The following is a 22,738-nucleotide window of genomic DNA, read 5'->3' on the forward strand; positions in this document are numbered from 1 at the left end:
CACAACAGCAAGACACCACGCGGTCACGTTTATTGACAACTAAATAATTTTTAAATTATCGTAAAAAATATGTTTTATGCTTTTAGGCAAATTTGTGTGGTATTTTTGCTAAACAAGAACACATTTTATTTTTTCCATCAAATGAAACCTTCCAAACAATTAATTTGAGCGGAATAATTTCAACTTTCTCTTGGATGCATCATCGGACAGACGCGGTATTATTTTGAAAACGAAACTCACAGTTGAGTTTGCTAGAGCATAACTGACTTTGCGTCGTCTTGAAAAAATCAAAACATCTTCGAGGAGCGAAAATAGTTTGAGCCACGTTAAAACGCGTAAACTTCACTGCTGAGTCGGTATTACTCGGCGATAACGTAAAGTTGTACCGTTTTACAGGAGTGAATGTAACAGGTTCGTGAATGCAGGAAGTAAATCAGCAAAAGTGGAATACGGAGCTGCATCATCTCTGTAAGCGGTTTGTCATTGACGATAGAAGAAAGTTCAGTGACGCGCTGATGGTGATGAAGGACTTTTAATTGGGATCATTTGCGTACGCACCAAGCACCGGCCGTGTGTTCCGTTTTTTTGTCCTCATCCTTTCGGCGCCTATCTGTTGCACAAAGAGCAGAGATAGAAGCGCGTTGTACAAGTTGGTGGACATTTGATCTATTTTTGGCAGAGTTGCCAAGTTGCTTGAGCACCAAAAAGAAGAATCGGCAAAACCGCTTGAACGAACATTTCATGGATTTTAAATTTAGCATTACCGCCGATACGCTTGAAGCCGTTTTTACGGCGAGATATGAAAATGGATCTGTTTTTCCTGGTGAACTATATCTAATTTGAGTTTTGGAATCTTTCCATCTTTACAGAGTGAATCTGCATCAGGGCAGCGCAGCGGTCAAGAGCATCGTTCATACCCACTTTCCCTAGAGTGATTGCACGATGGGGGTTATTATATCCAGATTTCGGGTAAGTATTTCTTTCCTTCCATTGGCCTTTGCGCGAGAAAACTTCAAATGTTTCCGGGAAAGCTATGACGAACGATTTCGGCGGCATTATCAGAGAGCAGGATTGCGATAAGAAACGGGCGCACGCCTTAGTTAATCCAATTTAGCGATTATGATACTTTCGGACGGAATTGATGGTCACAAACCGTAACATCGATTCGGATTGTGGATGTTTATCAAGCCTTTGTTTATTGAATACAATTATGACGAGTTTTCACTTTTATTTGCTACTACTTCAAAAGCATCATGCACCATGTTCCGCTGTGCAGTTTCATGCACCATTTAAATGATAGGGAATGTTACGTAAAATGTAATGGCAAAGGTCACCCTACTTAGCTAATCAAATGCGGACGATAAAGCGAGACTGTTGCACAATGTGCAAAAGGGAATTGAACTGGTATGCGCGTTGGGTTAATTAATTTGCGACGCTAAAGAAACCTACCCCACCTGCCAACGGTTATTTTACAAAACAACCTCAAAAAAGGAAAAGTCTAAAGCAAATGGTATAAATCATTATTTTGGAGAACGTAAACCCAGACGGATAGGTTTCATAGTTTTCAGGCCCGTAATAAATATTCAATGCGATTGGACGCACACGCGATACCAACCAAAGCGCTAAAGTGGTTGAAACGATACGGGAAAAAAGGAAGTAAAATGCGCTGAGATTGGGACTGCAATATTTCACGCCAATTCCTCGTGAGGTGCACTAATGATTGTCCAGTTCGTGTGTCTACCAGCCGTATGTTCAGCGAAGCATGTGTAGTTTTCAAAACCTATCAAGCCTTCCACGACTCCAGTATGTGTGTGTCTTAATAGAAAAATAACTTTTACCTTTTTTCCGGGGGGCTATATAGAAAGAGAAAACCACTTTCCAGAAATTGGAAGAATTGGAGGAAAAAATCAAAAATTTCGAAGCGTACACAATCAGCACTCAGGAGCGGCGGAAACGTTTTGTGGGCCGATTTTTAGTAACCTCGATCGTGCTGTACGTGTTGGGGTCGTTGATATTTTATTTCGTCTTCTTCCCTCCAACGTGGAATGAACGGATCGTCCATTCTGTGCCCTTACTTATTTGCCCTATACTGTAAGTATGATCCCTACTTAGCCCGATATCAAAGGTACAACTTTATACTAATGTTTGCTTCTTTGTAGCATTTTCTTGCTAAAACGGGTTCTAGCATGGCATTACGAACGAAAGTTACGGTTAAATGCAAACAAGCTGAAAGATCTTCGTGCGGACAAAAAGAAGATCCTAGAAAATGTGATGGAAAAAGAAACGTACAAGGTGGCGGTAGAAATATTAGACAAGTTCGGTGAGAAATCGCACCGCATGCAAACGCAGGCATTTAACGCATCTTTGACGCCTTTGCGTGCCCCCAAACCAATGCCCGTTGGTCAACAACCGGTACCTCGAATGCAGTCCCCGAACGTCTCGCAGAGACAGATATCCCCTCCATCGATGACAGTACGCTCTGCTACACCGATGACACCGCAAATGCGACCAGGCGGTCCAATTCACACGCCGCAAACAGCTCCCAGTTTGATGGTCCGCGCACCACCGCATCTACAGCAAAGTCCGATGTACGGTGCGCGTAATAACGCGATCTACCGAAGGACACCGTTCCCCATCATCAACCAAAACGAGAAGGGAGTTCTGGAGAAGATGGTCGATTATTTAGTGGGTGATGGACCAACCAATCGATTTGCCATGATTTGTTCCGAATGTTGTATGCACAATGGTAGGAAAATTGGATCGATTGCATGGTAATTAGTTCAAATATAACCATTCATCTTCATCATTCATTATAGGAATGGTTCTGAAGGAAGAATACGAGTACACTGCTTTCCGGTGTGCTTTCTGTAATGCATTAAATCCGGCAAAGAAGCAACGCCCCGTTGCTCCCCGGCTTCCATACGAACAGAAACAGCTTGACAGGCTTTCACAAAAGCCCGACACAAGCTCTGGTTCAGAAGCGGAAGACGGCGAAGAACTCTCCTCCGGTTCGTCTCAATCGGGCGAACCTCGAAGCCCGGGTGTAGGAGAGGAAGAACCATGTTAGTAAAATGTTGTAGGCGATTATATGTGAAGCATATTCTAATGTCGTTTCTACCTTTCCAAAGTTGAACCTGTGCAGGAAGTAAAGGAAGAAGATGTGCGTAACATGGCAAACAGTGAAACGGAAAACGCTTCATCCGATGTGGTCACTAGTACCGCTGCCGAACCAGAATCGACAGTAAACGAAGGCGAACCGGCAGCAGACAACTCCGACAGTACCGAAGTGCCAAGTAGACCGGAAACGGTGGGGTCGAAAAAAGTGGACTGAACTCGGGTTTTTTTTTTACTCCGACCCAATTGTTGGTTTGTCTTGTTTCCCTATACTGATCCTAAATGTTTCAACCTCCATTTGAAATTTTACCCAACTCTTCTTCATTTTACGGTCTATTACTAATAACGCACCACAACACCTCGAGTACTGATCCTTACCAGGTCTGACAATGATTGTGTGCACAGTCTGCGAAACGGGAGCGATCTCGAGTGATTGTACTCAATTAGATTTCACGTTTTGCAGCAAAAGCTTTTCATCAAATCACCGGTTTTGAGGAGCGTGTAAATATCTTGCATTTAGAAGAATTGAGCACCAAGCAGCACGGAATAGTTTCACTAGTCAAACCCATTGAACAGGACGATCCTTCGCAGAATATTGCTAGAAATTGCTCATGGCGGCGCTCGGTGATCATGAAAGAGTGAATGCAGTTTTCTGTAACCATTTAAGTGAAACTCTTTGCCAACGCTATAGAACGTGCCTAACTTAGAAAGTGGAGTTGAAGTAGCGTAGTAACGTAATGACATTAATCAATATTTACATCATTTTCCTTTTTTTTTTTGTGCATTTTGTTGTTTTCTACCAGCGTGTACAAAAATGTGTTGGCGCACGTGTGGGATCTATTAGTAAAAATGCTAGCAAAAATAATAGGAAAAAAGGAAAAGACTCGTTTGTTGATCTTGTACGCTCTTGTTGTAATTATAGTACTTATGTAAGGCCTTGCAATAAAAAAAAATCATTGAATTTTGTCTAAAACATGATCGATTTATGCAATTCCTATTGAAGTGTTGTTCTTTTGAAGGTCATAGTGAAACCAAAGGTAATACGCGCCAGAGTGACATTATTTACAATTTATTCTACAATGAACCATAACAGTGCAATACGCTGTTTACGTTATCATACTAATGTGTGAAACAAACCCGCAAACTATAACTCCCAGCGCGATCATTAGTCTGAAGTTTGCAGTTTGTACAGCCTGTCCGTTCGTTCCCAGCAAAGGCTGAAACAGCGCAACGTCATCCATCGACGAACTCCAGCCAATGATCTACAAAACGAGAATGTCCGTTAGTTTAAAATGGGTTCAGAACACAGATTTGTCTTTCTCGTGTCTTTTACCTGTTCATCGCGATTTTGCCCCTCAAGCCATGCTTCGAGTGGTCGGAAAAACTCCAACAGTGGTTCAACCGATAGGCGGGAGGATTTACCACGTGTCAGCAACTTAATCAGTTGTGCGGAAGATAGAGATGCTCCTTGTTGCATAACATCACTACGCGAAAAGACGGTTTCTGTATGATAAAATGGTCTTAAAGGGGTCATACCACTCATTACTCACCTTAAAATTCGACCTGCTTCGCGCGATCGATATATGTCACACGTATGAAGCGGACCGTAATGTTGTGCCGCCTGGCATAGTTCGGAATAAATCTGAAACTGTAGCACCGTGGCCACGAAATATTTGATGTAATCCTGGTCCGATATCACGTGGTACTTGGCACCGGCATCGAAATGTTCGAATCCTCGACCGGTTGGTGGTATGACTCCCTGGTAGCGCAACCGTAACTCCCACCAGCGTGCATTCATCCCAACTGGACCCTTCTCGAAGACGTACCAGCGCCACTGGAAGAAGACCAAAAACAAAGGAGTACCTCACCGTTCGTTAGCAACCACATCAAACTAGCATCAGGATGTTTGCTTCAGACCTTTTCCAGCGCCAAACTGAATGCCATGAACGGAAGTTTATCCAGCGCCAAATTGAGCAGATATTCAATGTTGACCATCGTGTTCCCGTTCGTTACCGTTACGGGACTGTTCAGCAGCCCGATCTTTTGTAAGTGTGCTGGACCACCAACACTCAATGTTATCGCGTTGGCCAGTGCTTCGTGAAACGCGGGATTCGGCCCTTCCCGGTATAGGAACGGTTGACTCGCGTACTGCATGTAGTACTGGATGTGAGTCATCTCGTGATGCGTACCGATAAAATCGTCCAGCGTGACCTGCGTGCACTGTTTGATGCGAAAGTCCACCTTATTGCAAAAGTCCCAAGCGGACGCACTGCACTGCTGGCCAGTATCGGTCGTTGACTTCTGCAGCACGGAGTTGCGCCAGAATTCCGGCGCCATCGGTGACAGCCCGATGGAGGTGAAGAATTCTTCGGCGGTTTGAAAGATTTTCATCGGTGTGTAACCTTGCCGGATCATCTCACCGGAAACGTCGGGCGTTTCGGGTGGGCCGGGCTTGATGAGGTCGATAATATGGCGCCAATTCTGGGCCCACATATTGCCGAGCAGATGGGCCGGCAGTGGACCATCCCTTCGGACCACGTGCTCTCCATACTGCCGAATCAGCCCTCGCCGTACGTAGGTGAACAGTTGCTTGTACAGCGGTTGCAGTTCGCCCCAAAGATCGTTGACGGTGAAGAAAAAGTTCCCATCCTCGTACACGGAACGCATCTGTTCGCCTGCATCGTGGAAACCGTGCTGCTCCGCTGCCTGGTTCGCAAGGTTCAAGTAGCGCATGAAGGTATTTTTCACCGGTGGACCCGTCTTTTCCCGCCAAGCCACCCAATAGTAGCGGAGCTCCGGTTCCGATCGGCTCGTCTCTATGATGCGCGTCAAATCGGGGCTAATCTTCAGATCGCAATATCCCGCGTAGGTAGACACATAGTTCGAACTCGGATAACTGCTGCCCGCGGACGAAAAGGTCCCCAAATCGTGGGTTTCTGCTCCGACTCGTCTAAAAGGGCATACCTTCGCACCGTTGTAGTTGTCCTTCAACAGCATCAGCACGTGCTGCAGTTCCGCGTATTTGCCATCGCCCAAACCGCACCTGCCCTGCTGCACGATCCGACCGAGCTGTCGCCGAATGCTGGTATCGATGATGCGTGACGAATCGAAAGACACTGCCCTGCGCCAGCTGATGCATTCCAGCTTCGACGCCAGGTTTTGCTGTTCGCGCATTCGGCGCTTGTTATATTCCGTCCCGTTGGTTGAGTAGCGCCATTCAGCGTTCGCTACACGATTACACATTTCGGCCGCTTCACGATCAAACTCACGAAGAAACTGGATTGCCTCCGCCAAATTATCATTGCTTGTCTGCTAGCAAAAAAATATGTATTACAAATGAGGTTCTAAACCTGATTGCGAAATGTTTGGGGCGAGTGATTTTCGAATGGAACAGATGGAGCCCGACAGGAAGACAACACACAGCAAAGCACACGTTTTTACCTCTGTATAACGAAGATCACTGATCTGACCGCTCACCAACACTCCTAGCAGCGTCCAGCAGAGCAACACACGCACCATGGTTTTCACGGAACTCCACAGACACGCATCACTGAGTAATTACCCACCGGAGTAGAAATCCACACCCAAATAATGCACACAAAACGCTTTTGCTTTCCTAACTTTGTTTTAGGTTGCAACGAACTTCCGTGGACGTTAAAAAATTCCCCAAATCTTTACCGCCGAGAGCGAGTAGCACCACAAAGCACCAGGTACCACGATCGACCAAATCCGGCGCAGTACTGGTGGCCACAGAATCATGTCGTCAAGCGGTAAGTCGCAAGCTTTAGCTAGTAGAAGTGATTCTCTAGTGATTACCCCCGCAAACCCTGCGCGAAACAGCCGACCGAGGCCGCACTTCCTGGGTTTGTTGAGGGGTTTAAGGGGCAAACCTTCTTGCGATGAAGGCACATTTGATTACAACGTAGATGATTGTTTCGAAAGTTACCGCACCGTGACCGGTACCATACGACGCGAAGAAAGATCGCACCCGGGGGGAAAAAGCCAGCTAATGCGTACGACTGTACTGGAGTTTGGAGTTTTATTTTGTTCTCCACCCAAAAACCCCAAAACCATTTCTTTTTCTATTTTATAGAAGCATTAGTCATTCGTCCTGTGGCTTGCACAGGTTTCACCAAAATTCAAATGTTTATTTGATTTTAAAAAAAGAAATATACACAATAGGTGAACAACGGCATTAGGCAAGAATTTTGTAAACCATTATTGGAGTTGTACTTTCCTCTACTCATAACTGTGTCTCCGGCGACATGAGCTGGCAGACGAATGGAATGAGCTTTTCGCGTGGTTCCACACCAGAACACGCCATTCTCACTTAGCAAAACGGTACCAGCCAACAGTTTGATTGGTGCGGAAGCTAGAAGTTGGTTGGAGGTGTTTAGAAAAATTAGCGTACGATACGCATTTCAACTCCAAACAGCCAAAAGTTCCAAGATGTTTGAGAACTTTGAGACGATCTTCCATCAGCAATTCGATTGTTTTACGGCAAACTCATTAATCCTCGGTATATAATATTTCGCACTATTCTTTTTCAAGAGTCGACAGAATACCTCAGGAATTCAATCCGTCTTTAGCCCATTACAACAACAATTATTCTTCTTCAACACATTAGGAGAGAACAATCAAACTAGAATAACTTGTTTGAAAAAAAATTGGCATTGTACTGCGCTACAGAATTACAGAAAAGGCGCACTTACAGCGCACTTACATCGTACTTACAGCGACCGAACTAATCGGACTTCCCCGGCCACATATCCGCATATCCAACGGCTCTTCCGCCCGATAATCTGTACGCGAACAATGGATCAATTATATGTAGACAGGGAGGGGAGGGCCTTACATCGCTTCCAATCTTGTCAACTATCTTGCCGCGTGACATCTTACGCTATTGACCTCATAAGTTATCATTTTTGTGTCATTCGGGACGCTTCACCGCCTCCAGCTTCTAATGGTTGGGTGTATCACGGTTTCCGGCTTTGTTGCTCTAAAGGTAACGCTGCACTGTGTTGCCTTTAAAGGGAAACCATGTCACATACCGTGCACTAACGCGGTTTCGGGTGTTTAAGCTTAGTAGGGCTTAGTAGTAGCGGTAAGCAAGTTCCCTCACGGTCGCTTGTACCTTCAATGGTTGATGCATTTCTAAAACTAACAGTGTTTCATCTAAATCGAAACACAAAGTTTCACCTCACGCCGTATTTGTCCATTTCGTCATGCATCGGTGATCGTTCATGATGGTTCAACCAGCAACCCAGCAGCAAGATAGGAGTAATATAATAAATGCGCTCCTTTACGTAATTGTTCGTTTACTTCTTTCGAGATAACGTAACATACTAAAAATTGGCTAAGCCCGCGCTAAGGCCATCAACTGTATGCCATTTCGCGCACATATGCTCAGTAGTAATAAAATTAACTTTCCCAAAGTTTTTGAATTCCATTGCATCAAATACGATCTATTTTATGCCCAACGGGAAAGTGGCTGTTAACACTTCTTCAGCAAAAAATAGAGTCAGCAATAACACACACACACACACAAAAAACAATTGCACATCCACCGATCGGACAAATATTTGGCCAGTTACAGTTTTTTTAATCATGACGCCAAATAATGCGTTGTCTGGACAAACAAGCGCACACGGCTGATGGGGGACGAAACGAAGCGAAAACAAACCCACGGGGGATAACTACCGTGCAAAGTTGTCTATTGCTTATAATTTTAGGTTGATGATCGAACGAGAATCCCTCCTCGTCTCCCGGACCAGGCTTAACCGTGACTGTGAACTTCAACGGCAACAACAACAAAAAACCACCCCTCGAAAGCCCCTCAACAAATAGTGACACACCGTCCAGTTGCCCAAATCTGTAACGGATGTAGGGGCACGTGAAGTGTGGTGCGAATGTACGTCACAGACTGAAGTGTGTGCGCGGGTTCAAGTGGCTGACCCTTTCGTATGCCGGCCGAATCATATTTCGTACCGTGTCAATATTGTGTTTTGTTGGTAGAAACCACATTTAGCGTAAATATCATATTCGATTAACCCATTATATTCCAGCGTATGAACTTTCATACGCAGAAATACTCTTTGCAAAAAAAGCTGTATTTATTAAACTAAATGGCACCGTTTATATTTAACGGTGTCAAACAGTGATGTTAGAGTGCCTGTAGTACCAGCAACACTTTGTGGGTTAATTATAATAATACGAGAAAAAATACGAGAAAAATTTTATTATAAAAAGTTACCATTTTTCGTTCAACAACAATCAATCGTTTCACATATTTATAAATGCACTAAACTTAACTGAACTAAAATTAATATTTATAAACTCCAAATTGATTAAATTTGTGGTAAAATAATAAAATACAAGCTACATTATATAGTTTTGAACAAAGATCAAGAAAAAAGTCAAGAAATAGTAATAAAGTGTACGGGAAATTGAATTTTTGTTCTTCAAATATCTCGAGCTTTGAAGACGACCAAATTAAGGTGAAGTTCTAGCAAACATTACCACACAAACTACAAAGTTTCATGGCATTTGGAGGAAGTATTTGTAGCCCTGGGACATAGTGGGTTAATCAAGTAATGTTGTTATTCTTCATCTTATTTATAACCTTCAAAAAATGCAACCAAGATTAGCGTTCATATATTTATTGAGGCTCTCATATATATTGATATCGTTCGTCAGTCGATATGCTTAGTCGGCAACACGTAATATGCGCCACCTCATTATCAAAGGCTGATGATTGGTGCTAATTCCATACCTGGTCACCCTATTCTATAACCACCCCGTCCGCTGAATGGCAACATTAGACTTGAACGCTGGTGAAGCGAGGTGTCTGGGATGTCAACAAGACAACGGGCGACCAGCCTACTAATCCCCGATCGCAGGCTTCCAATCATCCTCAAGATTTTCATTATCTCGCGAGAGACCTAAAGAGAACGAGAGGAGACTGGGAACAATAAAAAATCGGGAAACAAAACAAAACCGGCTACATACGCGCTGAATGTTTGCACGTTTGCCATTCTGCCCCGTACGTCATCGGCGCGCGGATCACTTGTGCATGGTGCACACACGCACAAAAAAAAAGAGGCAACCGGGTGGAAAAAGACTACACACAGGGTGGAAAGCAGCGGCAGTTGGCCACGCAAAAGGAAGTGATTTGAAGATGATGAGTCTGCTTTAACGCACTATGGGATGTGTTGCTGCGTGCAGCATTGTGGGCATGCAGGTTAAGATCTGGAGAATAGCTCGGCAACGCATTCTTTCCATCTAGGGCGAAGCACACGATGTTTATTGGCAGTGTACATACATCATCCCAATCAAACTCCCAATTTGGAGCTAACCGATAACATTAAATGTAAATAATGTTAACGAGATGGTCAGAAACTACCGTCACGTAAACTTCAGCAGATCCACACCACCGGCTCATAGTGCATCGATCAACAAGCGCGATCATCCCCCACCCTTACTGCGACGTTCGGTGCCGCTGTGGACAGCCTCTTCAGACGGCTAGCACAACCTCAAATCCGTTAACGCACATCGGACGGGTTGTGCTGTCCGATCGCAGCAGCGACGTCAGACAGTCTTTCCCTGGAACTCGTGGCTATCGCGTCGCGCCAACATGAAGTCGTCGAACAACGGTGAACAAACCGATCCTTTACCCGACGAAGCGAAACGGGCTGATGTCGATGGATCACCGGAACACGGGAACGCTGGCCCGTCCCACGTGCGGTTTGTGATTGCCCTCGAGCCACTGCTGACGGTGTTCTCGATAGTGATTGATCTGGTGAAAGTGATACTGCTCGGAGTGCCGCTCATCTGTCGTGAGATCTACTCCATGTTTGTGCCTCGGCCACAGAAAGACGTCCGTGGTCAGGTCGTGCTCATAACGGGCGGTGGCAATGGGTTGGGCCAGGCAATGGCACAACTGTTTGCGGCACGTGGCGCACACCTGGTGCTGGTGGACATTGATCTGGACGCAGCGGAGCGCACGGCGGAGGAGTTAAAGCAGCGGTACGGTGTGGCTGCCCATGCGTACCGGGTTGATGTGTCCCGGTACGACCAGTGCCGGCAGCTGGCGGACAGCATCGAGCGTGATGGTGCTGGTCCAGTGGACATTCTGATCAACAATGCCGGGCTGATTATGTTTGCGTTCGTGAACGATTCGGACGTCGAGCGCGCGAACAGTGTGATAGACGTGAATATGAAGTCGCACGTATGGGTAAGCACAGTCATCTGTTCCAAGGCCGACGGAGGGTAACGCATCCCGTTGTGGGGAGCACAGCTTAATCGAACACTGCCGGTTTCGGTGCATCGCATCTTCACATTTGACGTGGGCACGTTACCATGCGCTGTGTGTGCGTGTATAAAAACCTCGAAATCCTCTTGAGCTCCGTTCATCTTCACGCTGGGCGGAAGCTGTGTGCTACTCGGCGCAAGCAACGTTGATCGTTAGCGATAGGCCTAACGGTTAGGTTGTCGTGTGTGCGCGCGTCATATTTAAATGACCATATCGTTTGCATATTGACCATGCGTTACGGAAGAACCTGATCAACTGTGATGAAAGTGTTGTTTGAATAGATTTTATTTGGGTTCGACCTCAGAAATATGGGTCGACTAGGACTACAGCAAATTTTTTTATGTGGTTGAAACAGCGTAACAATAGTTAAACTGGTTTAGTGATCGTAAATCAAACTTGGTCAACTCACGGCGGCTGCTAACCTGATCCGGACAAGCCGGGTTCAATCGGCGGGAATATAATTTCAAACTAAATATTTTAAAATGGAAGACATGTAATCTTGACAGATGCTCGGCACGGCAAAAGCTCGTTTTCATGCCCTCACGGGATACCCTAAATTACTGAGGTTTGCCTTCGGAGAGTCGATATCGTTCGGTCAAGAAATGATTATTTTGGTGACATTAAAAATTTCCCGTCCAGACTTATGGCGGTCAGTGGTTGTGTAATCAACCGACGCACTATAGAAGGAAACGAAAGTGGCTTTTTGCGTGCGTTGCAAAGCTGCCACAGTGGACCGCCAAAAGCATTTATTTATGCCCATTCATGATGTCTGATTGATTCAGCGTACACCCCACCACCGGCATTGTCCGTTCGTTCGCTTCTTTTCTTTTGGCAATGGCATGGCATGGCTTTTTACCATGATTTTGGCGAAGGGTAGCCGTAGTTTAGCGCTCAAAAAATCGAGCGAATAAACGTTAATACGAAAGTTGTCTGATCATGCGGAATACATATCAAGGTTATGGTTTGAGTAGAATAAACTTTAATACGAAAGTTGTCTGATCATGCTGTCGTGAAGGAATACTTATCAAGGATGCGGTTTGAGTAGAAATTCTTTAATCCACCGTGGCAACCTTTAGTAGGGAAGACAAATTCAGCGTACAGTTGGTCAAAAACATAGTTTAATTACTTCCAATTACTATGACAGAAGGAAGTGTGCACTTAAGCAGCACGTTGAATAACACTCACGGCCGTTACAGATATGTGTTGCTTTTGAAGACGCTCCAGCTTGCCATAACTCATCAGATATCTTCAGGTTCTTCTCAAATTGTGGAGATCGTGTGTTTGTGTACGATCGTGGACACACAAAAACTAAAGCAAAAGTAGCGCCAAAGGTAATCGAGAACAATTTTACGGAATCGAAACACAGTTTGCTTCGTTTCGTTTCGTTCGTTCTGAAAGCGGAACTAAATACGTGTTTTCGTTCGCTCCGTTTATTTTCTGCCGCCAAGTCATTAAGGGGGTGGTGTTTTGGTTTTTGGTTTGTCATTTTTGCTAATAAGTATTTTTTTTCAATCGGATGAGTTGAATATCCGTCAATCATTGTGAAGTATGTAAGCATTGTACTTCAATATCCTGTCAGTGTGCCGGACGGGGCGATATCAATATCGTAAATGATCGTCTTGGACTAATATAAAAGTAGTTTATTTTTCTTTGTCAAAATGATCGACACGAGAGAATGTTCTGGACAATCTCTAAAATCTCGCTCTGGACATTGGAATTTAATTTTAAATACAGTGTAGTCAGATCAGGTTATTGGGGTCCTGTTTTGAAGAGGTACATTGAGGTACATGACCTTCAAGCTACGAGAGCAGAGGTCTTTAAACTAATGCACATGCTAAGGCTTTCGAACGCCTTCAGTACGATTCGAGACGCTATAGCAGATGTTAACATCTTTAAAAATTCTCTTATTGAAAAAAGTTGTAACAGTTTTCAACCATTGAAAGAGTAATAGAAAGCATCATTAAAAACTATACATTTCGAAAACAAATATCTCGAGCACAATATCTGTGCAATTGGCCCGAACAAAGATATGCAAGTGGCCCCCAGCTACGGCAGTTTCAACCAAATGCAGCCCGCGAACGGAAAAGTTTGGAAACCCCTGCATCAGTCCGAGGCACAAGGTCTAATAAATATGAATGCATGCAATAGCTATACAGGCTGCACCTGTAAAATAAAACACATCCAGACTTGAAGTTTTACCATACCTTCAGTCATCGATGTACGATAGAAGATAATTAATCATATTTTGGGATTTTTCGTATTCCCAATTTCGTTTCCTTCAGACATTCCTTAAGGTGTTATGCAAAAGACTTAATGATCAACGATTAAACGAATTGAGCAATATTTTACATCTATGCAAACGAGTGTTGGGAAGTGGTTGTTATAAAAATTAGTTGAACGATTCCCTGTTTTCCACACAGATGACAAAAGTGTTTTTGGACGGAATGATTAAACGCAAGCGTGGCCACATCGTAGGTATATCGTCAATGTCCGGTATGTACGCCTTTCCGTGGGGTGTCGTATATTCCGCAACGAAATTCGCCGTGTCCGGCTTCATGGCTTCGCTCACGGAGCAGCTGCGCATCCAGGGTATTTCGAAGAGCGTTCGAACCACCTGCGTCAATCCGTACTACGTGACGACGCGTAAGGATGTGATTGACTTCCTACAGAAACCACGGTACGGGGAAATACCGCAAGATGACGACCGGGGCTCAGTACAATACAATTATATTCACCCTCTTCCACCCGATTCCAGGTTTGCTCCATTGACGGTAGATCAGGCAGCACGTGAAATTGTCAGAGGAATTTTGCGGCAAGACATTGTGGTTACAGTGCCGAGGTTATTTGGAGTTTTTACTCGGTTCATGCTGTAAGTACCGACAAAAGACTATTCAGTTCCGTCAAAAACTGATTAATTAACCGTGTTTCTTCTCGTCTTAGATTCTTCCCAGTGCCAGTTCAACAGCTCGTTCGGGATTATTTAATCCGCGAATATGAGCTAAACAATAATTTACACACGTAGTAAGAGCGATGCGATGAAGCGACGGTGTTAATGCAATAAGTACCGATACTCATTGAGAAAAATGACAAGGGGGTTTATACCTGACTAGTATTTCTAATAACTTCAGCCTTAATGTTGTAAGTTGCTGGTTTGTGTATCGATTCTGTGGATACATGCATGCTAAGTAAGTGTAAAAGTTTATGAAAGCGTATGAAATGATAGATTTTACCTAAAATAGACAATAAAATATACAACGGGGATATGTGTCAAACAAATTTCACCTGTAGCAATATTCAAAAATGTGAACTTCTGATTAAAACTCGTCAATATCCTCAATATTACTTACTTACTTATTGTTCTGCGACCAAAATCCCTTGTGGGCTCTGAGCCCTGCGCTCCAAATAGCAACGAAATAAGTGCAGCAAAAATAGCTTTGTAGTATTTTTATAATGAATGCTCAATGAATTATTATATAATGAACAATTTTATCATGCTATATTACAATCAAATGAGTAGGTTTGAAAAATTTAGATAACGTGCCTCATTGCTGATTTCCACGATCGGCCATGCATTTAAGCTGTGTAAAAATGAAACCGATATCTCATACATCCAAGATGCTGACGATTGGGAATTTGTCACCTTCCAGGAAACATATGAATTCTGTCGTGTTTAATTTAGTTGCTTATGCTTTGTGGACATTGATTACTTCAACTCCAAAGCATGGTTCGCACTGCATTTATTGTTTATTTGGAGATTATTCCTCAGTTTACTGCTCTGTAATTCGAAAAAAAGGATAAAATTGAACACTAAATTTAATAAAAGATCGTCAGCTAGTTTGATCGGTTCAGACAAATGTCTAGAAACAGGAAGAAGAAATGAGAAAGAATAAGAATATTCATGAATTGTAATTTTCATAAGCATCTCACAGCAACTCACAGCGTATGTAAATACAGTGCGGTACATGTGTTTAGCCGCACCACAAAATTAATATGTTTCTCAGTGCAATGAAATCCCATGCATTTTAACTTTTTTATAAGCTTTATATCCTTTATTATTGTGTTTAGTACTTAATAGCTTCCCTTTTGGTTTTAATGACCTGAAAAACATTTAAATAACAAAGATTCTGGTGGTTTGTGTGCCGGCAGATGTTACCGCTTCCGTTCATACATTCGGAAAATGGTAGTTTTCGATGACGTTTTTCTCGACCAAAAGGGAAATTAGTGTTTAAACATTGCATACCTTTCGGCGGTTTTCGATCAAAATTGCTGTAATAGGTGCTACCTTTTCCGTTGAAGCGCTCCTGATACTATACATTCGGAAATCCTGGTGCAATTTCGTTTATACTTTAAAGTCACAGAGTCGATATTCTTCTCTGCATTTAATTTATCAAATAGAAACAAATTTTTTATATAACCAACGAAGATATTTTCGATCAATTTCTAATCTTTTTAATTAGATTTTGTGCTATAAATTAACTCTGCTATTGAATTTCCAAAAATCGCTTATCTCTGATGCATGTATCTCTGTTGCAGTGGAGGATCAATCCCCTTGGAGACCCAGGGCGGAATTATAGTTGGGGCCTCTAATTTTAAAAACGATGCAGGAGGGAAGGGGAACATTGAGGGGACTTGAAATGAGACAAGGCGAAAAGCGCAGTAAGAAAGGGCCTACTTCGCCTACCGTCTTATTCGCCGCTGGGCCACTCCTAATCATTTTCTTCAAATGGTCCGCGAGGGCCATCACCATCTTCGAATACAATAACGGAACCGGCTATATCACCACCAACACCAGTTACCACTGTATATGTACTCTTCTAAATGGAGCTACAATCATACGTGCGCCAATTTCGAGAAGCAGCACGTGGTGGAATTTACAACTACAGCATTCAAGGAGCACTTTGCCATCGAATTGGTTCGCACGCAGTGCTTCCGGGATATTCGCCATGCAACACTCAGTTGCAGCGGATACATGAGGACACAGTATCAAAATTCAATGATCATTGTTTGTGCTTTTGGGCAAACCAGATCTGTTCATCACCGTAACTTGTAGTCCGAGTCTTGATAACAGGAATATAGTCCAGTACGATTTGCAATACAGAATGAGCGAGTTACTAAGTTGTGAATTTCGTGTCTTTTATTTCTTTGTTATTTAGTGGATTGTTTAACATTGTGTATCCCATTAAGCAAACAACGCAAATTTTATTTAATAATAATAGTAATTTGTGTTATGCACAACCGGTTAGATTTGCATAGCTTTTAGCATTTGAAAACTAAAATCAAGTCAAGTTTTTGTGTTGAAAGACTACCTTCATGATCAAACAAACATCAGCAAAGTATCGAAAACAAAGTTCCCTTGCGTACAACTCAGAGTTCTATTACGTAGCCCTGAAACCGGGCCGTTAAGCTAGTCTATATATAAACGTTTGTATGAGCTAAGGAGAACCATAACGCCACTGCTTGGATCACATTTTCTACGATTTACGTACATTTATGATTCCTGATTAGTCCAACGCCTTCTACGATTTTTTCGCCCAAGGTACAGTTTCCAATCGGTTTACTTTTTCGGTAACAATCAGCGGAATTTCTTATCAACCTGTTCCGCTCATGTAGATGTTTTAGGCGATGAACAAAAATTAACGGTTGACTTCTGTGGTGAGCTCCTACTTACTGAACTTTTTCAACAATTGATCATGTTTTATAGCATTCTTTGATCCATTAGGTGCAAGGCCAGGAGAGTTGAAAAAATGCTGGCAAATTTGTACAATGACCAAATCAGCTGGGCAACTGTGAAAACCACTATACCGTTGCCGCGCACACAATTGTTTTCAGATTTCCGATACCAGGAGAGCATTTTTTTCAAGAGGTGGAAAAAAATTTGCGCTGCAGGTGAAATAACCTGCCCATCACTATTGCAATAAATAATTTGCCCTTCACTATTGCATTGCCTACTATCAAACCCGTGAGAGCGTTCCTAGTTTAAGAAAGATGCTGTTTTCAGATTTCCGATACCAGGAGAGCATCCACGGAAGAGCACCTAGTACAGCAATTTTGCTCGAAACCGCCGAAAGGTATGCAATGTTTAAACACTAACTTTCCCGTTGGTGGAGAAAAATTTCTTCGAAAACTCCAGTTTCCGAGTGTATAGTACCAGGAGAGCATCCACGGAAAAGGTAGCACCTTGTACAGCAATTTTGGTCGAAAACCGCCGAAAGCCGTCGATTAGCCGTCAATTAGCCGTCAATTAGCAGTCATCTCCAACCTTGTGTCACCTCCCCTCTCGTGTCACCTCCTCCCTCGTGTCACCACCTACCTCCCACGTGTCACCTCCTACCTCCCACGTGTCATCTCACACCTCCAACAAGCAGCCACCCACCTCCCACGGGTCACCACCCACCCTCCACGGGCCCCCACCCACCTCCAACGAGTCACCACCACCTTGTCCGCCATCTTGTGTCCGCCTTCTTGTCCGCCATCTTGTGTCCGCCATCTTGGCCACCATCTTGTGTCCGCCATCTTGTCCGCCTTCTTGTCCGCCATCTTGGCCGCCATATTGTCCGCCATCTTGTCCACCATCTTGTCCGCCATCTTGTCCGCCATCTTGGCCGCCATCTTGTCTGTCATCTTGTCCGCCATCTTGGCCGCCATCTTGGCCGCCATATTGGCCGCCATCTTGTCCGCCATCTTGTCCGCCATCTTGTCTGCCATCTTGTTCGCCATCTTGGCCACCATCTTGGCCGCCATCTTGTGTCCGCCATCTTGTCCGCCATCTTGGCCGCCATATTGTCCGCCATCTTGTCCGCCATCTTGTCTGCCATCTTGGCCGCCATCTTGGCCGCCATCTTGGCCACCATCTTGGCCGCCATCTTGTGTCCGCCATCTTGTCCGCCATCTTGGCCGCCATCTTGGCCGCCATCTTGTGTCCGCCATCTTGTGTCCGCCATCTTGTGTCCGCCATCTTGTGTCCGCCATCTTGGCTGCCATCTTGTCCGCCATCTTGTGTCCGCCATCTTGGCCGCCATCTTGTCCGCCATCTTGTCCGCCATCTTGTCCGCCATCTTGGCCACCATCTTGTGTCCGCCATCTTGTCCGCCTTCTTGTCCGCCATCTTGGCCGCCATATTGTCCGCCATCTTGTCCACCATCTTGTCCGCCATCTTGTCCGCCATCTTGGCCGCCATCTTGTCTGTCATCTTGTCCGCCATCTTGGCCGCCATCTTGTCCGCCATATTGGCCGCCATCTTGGCCGCCATCTTGTCCGCCATATTGGCCGCCATCTTGTGTCCGCCATCTTGGCCGCCATCTTGGCCGCCATCTTGTCCGCCATCTTGTCCGCCATCTTGTCTGCCATCTTGTTCGCCATCTTGGCCGCCATCTTGGCCACCATCTTGGCCGCCATCTTGTGTCCGCCATCTTGTCCGCCATCTTGGCCGCCATCTTGGCCGCCATCTTGTGTCCGCCATCTTCTCCGCCATCTTGGCCGCCATCTTGGCCGCCATCTTGGCCGCCATATTGTCCGCCATCTTGTCCGCCATCTTGTCTGCCATCTTGGCCGCCATCTTGGCCGCCATCTTGGCCACCATCTTGGCCGCCATCTTGTGTCCGCCATCTTGTCCGCCATCTTGGCCGCCATCTTGGCCGCCATCTTGTGTCCGCCATCTTGTGTCCGCCATCTTGTGTCCGCCATCTTGGCTGCCATCTTGTCCGCCATCTTGTGTCCGCCATCTTGGCCGCCATCTTGTCCGCCATCTTGTCCGCCATCTTGGCCACCATCTTGGCCGCCATCTTGTCCGCCATCTTGTCCGCCATCTTGGCCGCCATCTTGGCCGCCATCTTGTCCGCCATATTGGCCGCCATCTTGGCCGCCATCTTGTGTCCGCCATCTTGGCCGCCATCTTGGCCGCCATCTTGTCCGCCATATTGGCCGCCATCTTGGCCGCCATCTTGTCCGCCATATTGGCCGCCATCTTGGCCGCCATCTTGTGTCCGCCATCTTGTCCGCCATCTTGTCCGCCATCTTGTGTCCGCCATCTTGGCCGCCATCTTGTCCGCCATATTGGCCGCCATCTTGGCCGCCATCTTGTCCGCCATCTTGGCCGCCATCTTGTCCGCCATATTGGCCGCCATCTTGTGTCCGCCATCTTGTCCGCCATCTTGGCCGCCATCTTGGCCGCCATCTTGTCCGCCATCTTGGCTGCCATCTTGTCCGCCATCTTGTTCGCCATCTTGGCCGCCATCTTGTGTCCGCTATCTTGGCCGCCATCTTGTCCGCCATCTTGGCCGCCATCTTGTCCGCCATATTGGCCGCCATCTTGGCCGCCATCTTGTGTCCGCCATCTTGTCCGCCATCTTGGCCGCCATCTTGGCCGCCATCTTGTCCGCCATCTTGGCTGCCATCTTGTCCGCCATCTTGTTCGCCATCTTGTCCGCCATCTTGTGTCCGCCATCTTGTCCGCCATCTTGTCCGCCATCTTGGCCGCCATCTTGGCCGCCATCTTGGCCGCCATCTTGTCCGCCATCATGGCCGCCATCTTATGTCCGCCATATTGTCCGCCATCTTGGCCGCCATCTTGTGTCCGCCATCTTGGCCGCCATCTTGTGTCCGCCATCTTGTCCGCCATCTTGGCCGCCATCTTGTCCGCCATCTTGTCCGCCATCTTGTTCGCCATTTTGTCCGCCATCTTGTGTCCGCCATCTTGTCCGCCATCTTGTCCGCCATCTTGTCCGCCATATTGTCCGCCATATTGTCCGCCATCTTGTCCACCATCTTGGTCGCCATCTTGTCTGCCATCTTGTCCGCCATCTTGTCCGCCATCTTGTCTGCCATCTTGGCCACCATCTTGTCCGCCATCTTGTCCGCCATCTTGGCAGCCATCTTGGCCGCCATCTTGTCCGCCATCTTGTCCGCCATCTTGTCCGCCATCTTGTGTCCGCCATCTTGGCCGCCATCTTGTCCGCCATATTGGCCGCCATATTGTCCGCCATCTTGTCCGCCATATTGGCCGCCATCTTGGCCGCCATCTTGTGTCCGCCATCTTGTCCGCCATCTTGGCCACCATCTTATCCGCCATCTTGTTCGCCATCTTGTCCGCCATCTTGGCCGCCATCTTATGTCCGCCATCTTGGCCGCCATCTTGTCCGCCATCTTGTCCGCCATCTTGTGTCCGCCATCTTGTCCGCCATCTTGGCCACCATCTTGGCCGCCATCTTGTGTCCGCCATCTTGGCTGCCATCTTGTCTGTCATCTTGTCCGCCATCTTGTGTCCGCCATCTTGTCCGCCATCTTGGCCGCCATCTTGTCCGCCATCTTGGCCGCCATCTTGTGTCCGCCATCTCGTCCGCCATTTTGTCCGCCATCTTTGTCGCCATCTTGGCCGCCATCTTGTCCGCCATATTGGCCGCCATCTTGGCCGCCATCTTGTGTCCGCCATCTTGGCCGCCATCTTGGCCGCCATCTTGTCCGCCATCTTGTCCGCCATCTTGGCCGCCATCTTATGTCCGCCATATTGGCCGCCATCATGTCCGCCATCTTGTGTCCGCCATCTTGTTCGCCATCTTGGCCGCCATCTTGGCCACCGTCTTGGCCGCCATCTTGTGTCCGCCATCTTGTCCGCCATCTTGGCCGCCATCTTGGCCTCCATCTTGTCCGCCATCTTGTCCGCCATCTTGGCCGCCATCTTGTGTCCGCCATCTTGTCCGCCATCTTGGCCGCCATTTTGGCCGCCATCTTGTGTCCGCCATCTTGTGTCCGCCATCTTGTCTGTCATCTTGGCCGCCATCTTGTCCGCCATCTTGTCCGCCATCTTGGCCGCCATCTTGGCCGCCATCTTGTCCGCCATCTTGTGTCCGCCATCTTGTGTCCGCCATCTCGTCCGCCATCTTGTCCGCCATCTTTGTCGCCATCTTGGCCGCCATCTTGTCCGCCATCTTGTGTCCGCCATCTTGGCCGCCATCTTGTCCGCCATCTTGTCCACCATTTTGTCCGCCATCTTGTCCGCCATCTTGGTGGGGAAGGGGGGGAGGGGGATGGAAGATGTTACCTCTTGAACAACATGCTCTCCTGGTATCGGAAATCTGAAAACAGCTGGTTTGTATGAAAAGTTAGTGTATGAACATTGCATACCTTACGGCGGAAAATTGGTTGCAAAGTTAGTGTATAAACATTGCATACCTTACGGCGGAAAGTTGGTTGCAAAGTTAGTGTATAAACATTGCATACCTTACGGCGCAGTACCAGGAGCTACCTCTTCCGTGGATGCTCTCCTGGTACTATACATTCAAAAACTGGTAGTTTTCTAAGCAATTTTTCACGATCAACGGGAAAGTTAGTGTTTAAACATTGCATACCTTTCGGCGGTTTTCGAGCAAAATTGCTGTACAAAGTGCTACTACTTCCGTGGATGCTTTCCTGGTGTCGGATATCGGAAAACAGCTGGTTTTGTATGGAGTTTCGTACCAACCGACGGGAAGTTTGAGCGAGATGAAGGATGCTTTCCGTTTTATTGATATTACTTATTAGCGATCGTTCTCACGTGTTTGATAATATGCAATAGCAATTGTGATGGGCAAATTTGTCCCAAGCTGCTGATGTCACCTCTGGGAAACCATGCTCTCCTGGTATCGGAAATCTGAAAACAATTGTGTGCGCGGCAACGGCATAGTGGTTTTCACAGTTGCCCAGTTGATTTTGGCATTGGGCAAATTTGTCAGCATTTTGTCAACTCTAGTGGCACATATTCATGTGAATTTCGATCGTTCGCTTGATTTTCGCGTATTAAGTTTGATGCTCTAATTTTAGGTCGGTTGTCCGTGCGTCAAAAAATCCAAGAATTTCTGGGCCGATCTCGCTCATTGTGAAGACACTTCGTCATTTCGATCATTTCGTCACATTTACACTTGCACATTTACATCAGTATGAAACACACTATGTGCTCCTCAGGCACAATTTGATAGTCAGTAGCAAATTATAGGGATACAACACCACAAAGCACACTTTAATTTTTCTCAAACAAACTGAGTTTCAATGCAAAAAACGAGACCGCTTTCAGCACGTACGACAATGTTTTAACAAGACTATTATGATAGATTCTTCACTGAACACATCGTTTTTATATCAATGCATACTAGATTTCTTCAAGTATCTTTTTTCGTGTTCTTTTTTTAATTTAGATCAACGATTTCGCAGTGATGATCTTCAACCGTATGGATTTAGAGTTGGAAATTTTAAAACAATTTCAGTCTAACAACGATGCAAATGTTACCGAGATTACAACAATGTAGTTTGAACAGTATTCTACACGGGGATATGATGAAGTGT

The 22,738-nt window shown here is 45.8% G+C and overlaps 3 protein-coding genes across 4 annotated transcripts; 2 read left to right on the forward strand and 1 right to left on the reverse strand.

Annotated features, from left to right (window-relative positions):
- Window positions 1-272: 272 nt before the first annotated feature.
- On the forward strand, window positions 273-4,077 carry LOC128301555 (endoplasmic reticulum junction formation protein lunapark-B). 2 transcript variants are annotated; one of them, XM_053038103.1, is made up of 6 exons: window positions 273-411; window positions 870-969; window positions 1,862-2,091; window positions 2,160-2,746; window positions 2,817-3,062; window positions 3,129-4,077. In XM_053038103.1, exons 2-6 carry the CDS (start codon window positions 943-945, stop codon window positions 3,329-3,331), a joined length of 1,293 nt encoding a protein of 430 aa, XP_052894063.1. In that variant the 5' UTR covers window positions 273-411; window positions 870-942; the 3' UTR covers window positions 3,332-4,077. The 2 variants fall into 2 exon arrangements, with proteins under 2 accessions (XP_052894063.1, XP_052894064.1); XM_053038104.1 differs by having other exon boundaries at window positions 296-468.
- Window positions 4,078-4,220: 143 nt separating this feature from the next.
- Window positions 4,221-6,664, reverse strand: LOC128301554 (angiotensin-converting enzyme-like). Its single transcript, XM_053038102.1, has 5 exons — window positions 6,556-6,664; window positions 5,032-6,423; window positions 4,665-4,948; window positions 4,448-4,598; window positions 4,221-4,376 (listed from the first exon to the last, which is right to left on the reverse strand). Exons 1-5 carry the CDS (start codon window positions 6,631-6,633, stop codon window positions 4,221-4,223), a joined length of 2,061 nt encoding a protein of 686 aa, XP_052894062.1. The 5' UTR covers window positions 6,634-6,664.
- Window positions 6,665-10,747: 4,083 nt separating this feature from the next.
- On the forward strand, window positions 10,748-14,668 carry LOC128301556 (17-beta-hydroxysteroid dehydrogenase 13-like). The gene is made up of 4 exons (XM_053038106.1): window positions 10,748-11,347; window positions 13,846-14,102; window positions 14,181-14,294; window positions 14,366-14,668. The coding sequence occupies exons 1-4, from the start codon at window positions 10,748-10,750 to the stop codon at window positions 14,445-14,447; spliced, it is 1,053 nt and encodes a 350-aa protein (XP_052894066.1). The 3' UTR covers window positions 14,448-14,668.
- Window positions 14,669-22,738: the final 8,070 nt, after the last annotated feature.

Source organism: Anopheles moucheti, chromosome 3 (genome assembly GCF_943734755.1).
Source record: "Anopheles moucheti chromosome 3, idAnoMoucSN_F20_07, whole genome shotgun sequence".
NCBI lineage: Eukaryota > Metazoa > Arthropoda > Insecta > Diptera > Culicidae > Anopheles > Anopheles moucheti.

Excerpts from the sequence above, each read along its gene's own strand:
- LOC128301555 (XM_053038103.1), top strand. The coding sequence starts at position 943 with ATGGGGGTTATTATATCCAGATTTCGG. Across the intron at positions 2,092-2,159 it reads TTACTTATTTGCCCTATACT|CATTTTCTTGCTAAAACGGG; the intron begins GTAAGTATGATC and ends GCTTCTTTGTAG. Across the intron at positions 3,063-3,128 it reads TGTAGGAGAGGAAGAACCAT|TTGAACCTGTGCAGGAAGTA; the intron begins GTTAGTAAAATG and ends ACCTTTCCAAAG.
- LOC128301554 (XM_053038102.1), bottom strand. The coding sequence starts at position 6,633 with ATGGTGCGTGTGTTGCTCTGCTGGACGCTGCTAGGAGTGTTGGTGAGC. Across the intron at positions 6,424-6,555 it reads GTGATCTTCGTTATACAGAG|ACAAGCAATGATAATTTGGC; the intron begins GTAAAAACGTGT and ends TTTTGCTAGCAG. Across the intron at positions 4,949-5,031 it reads TCAGTTTGGCGCTGGAAAAG|TGGCGCTGGTACGTCTTCGA; the intron begins GTCTGAAGCAAA and ends GTCTTCTTCCAG.
- LOC128301556 (XM_053038106.1), top strand. The coding sequence starts at position 10,748 with ATGAAGTCGTCGAACAACGGTGAACAAACCGATCCTTTACCCGACGAA. Across the intron at positions 11,348-13,845 it reads ATATGAAGTCGCACGTATGG|ATGACAAAAGTGTTTTTGGA; the intron begins GTAAGCACAGTC and ends TTTTCCACACAG. Across the intron at positions 14,103-14,180 it reads GACTTCCTACAGAAACCACG|GTTTGCTCCATTGACGGTAG; the intron begins GTACGGGGAAAT and ends ACCCGATTCCAG.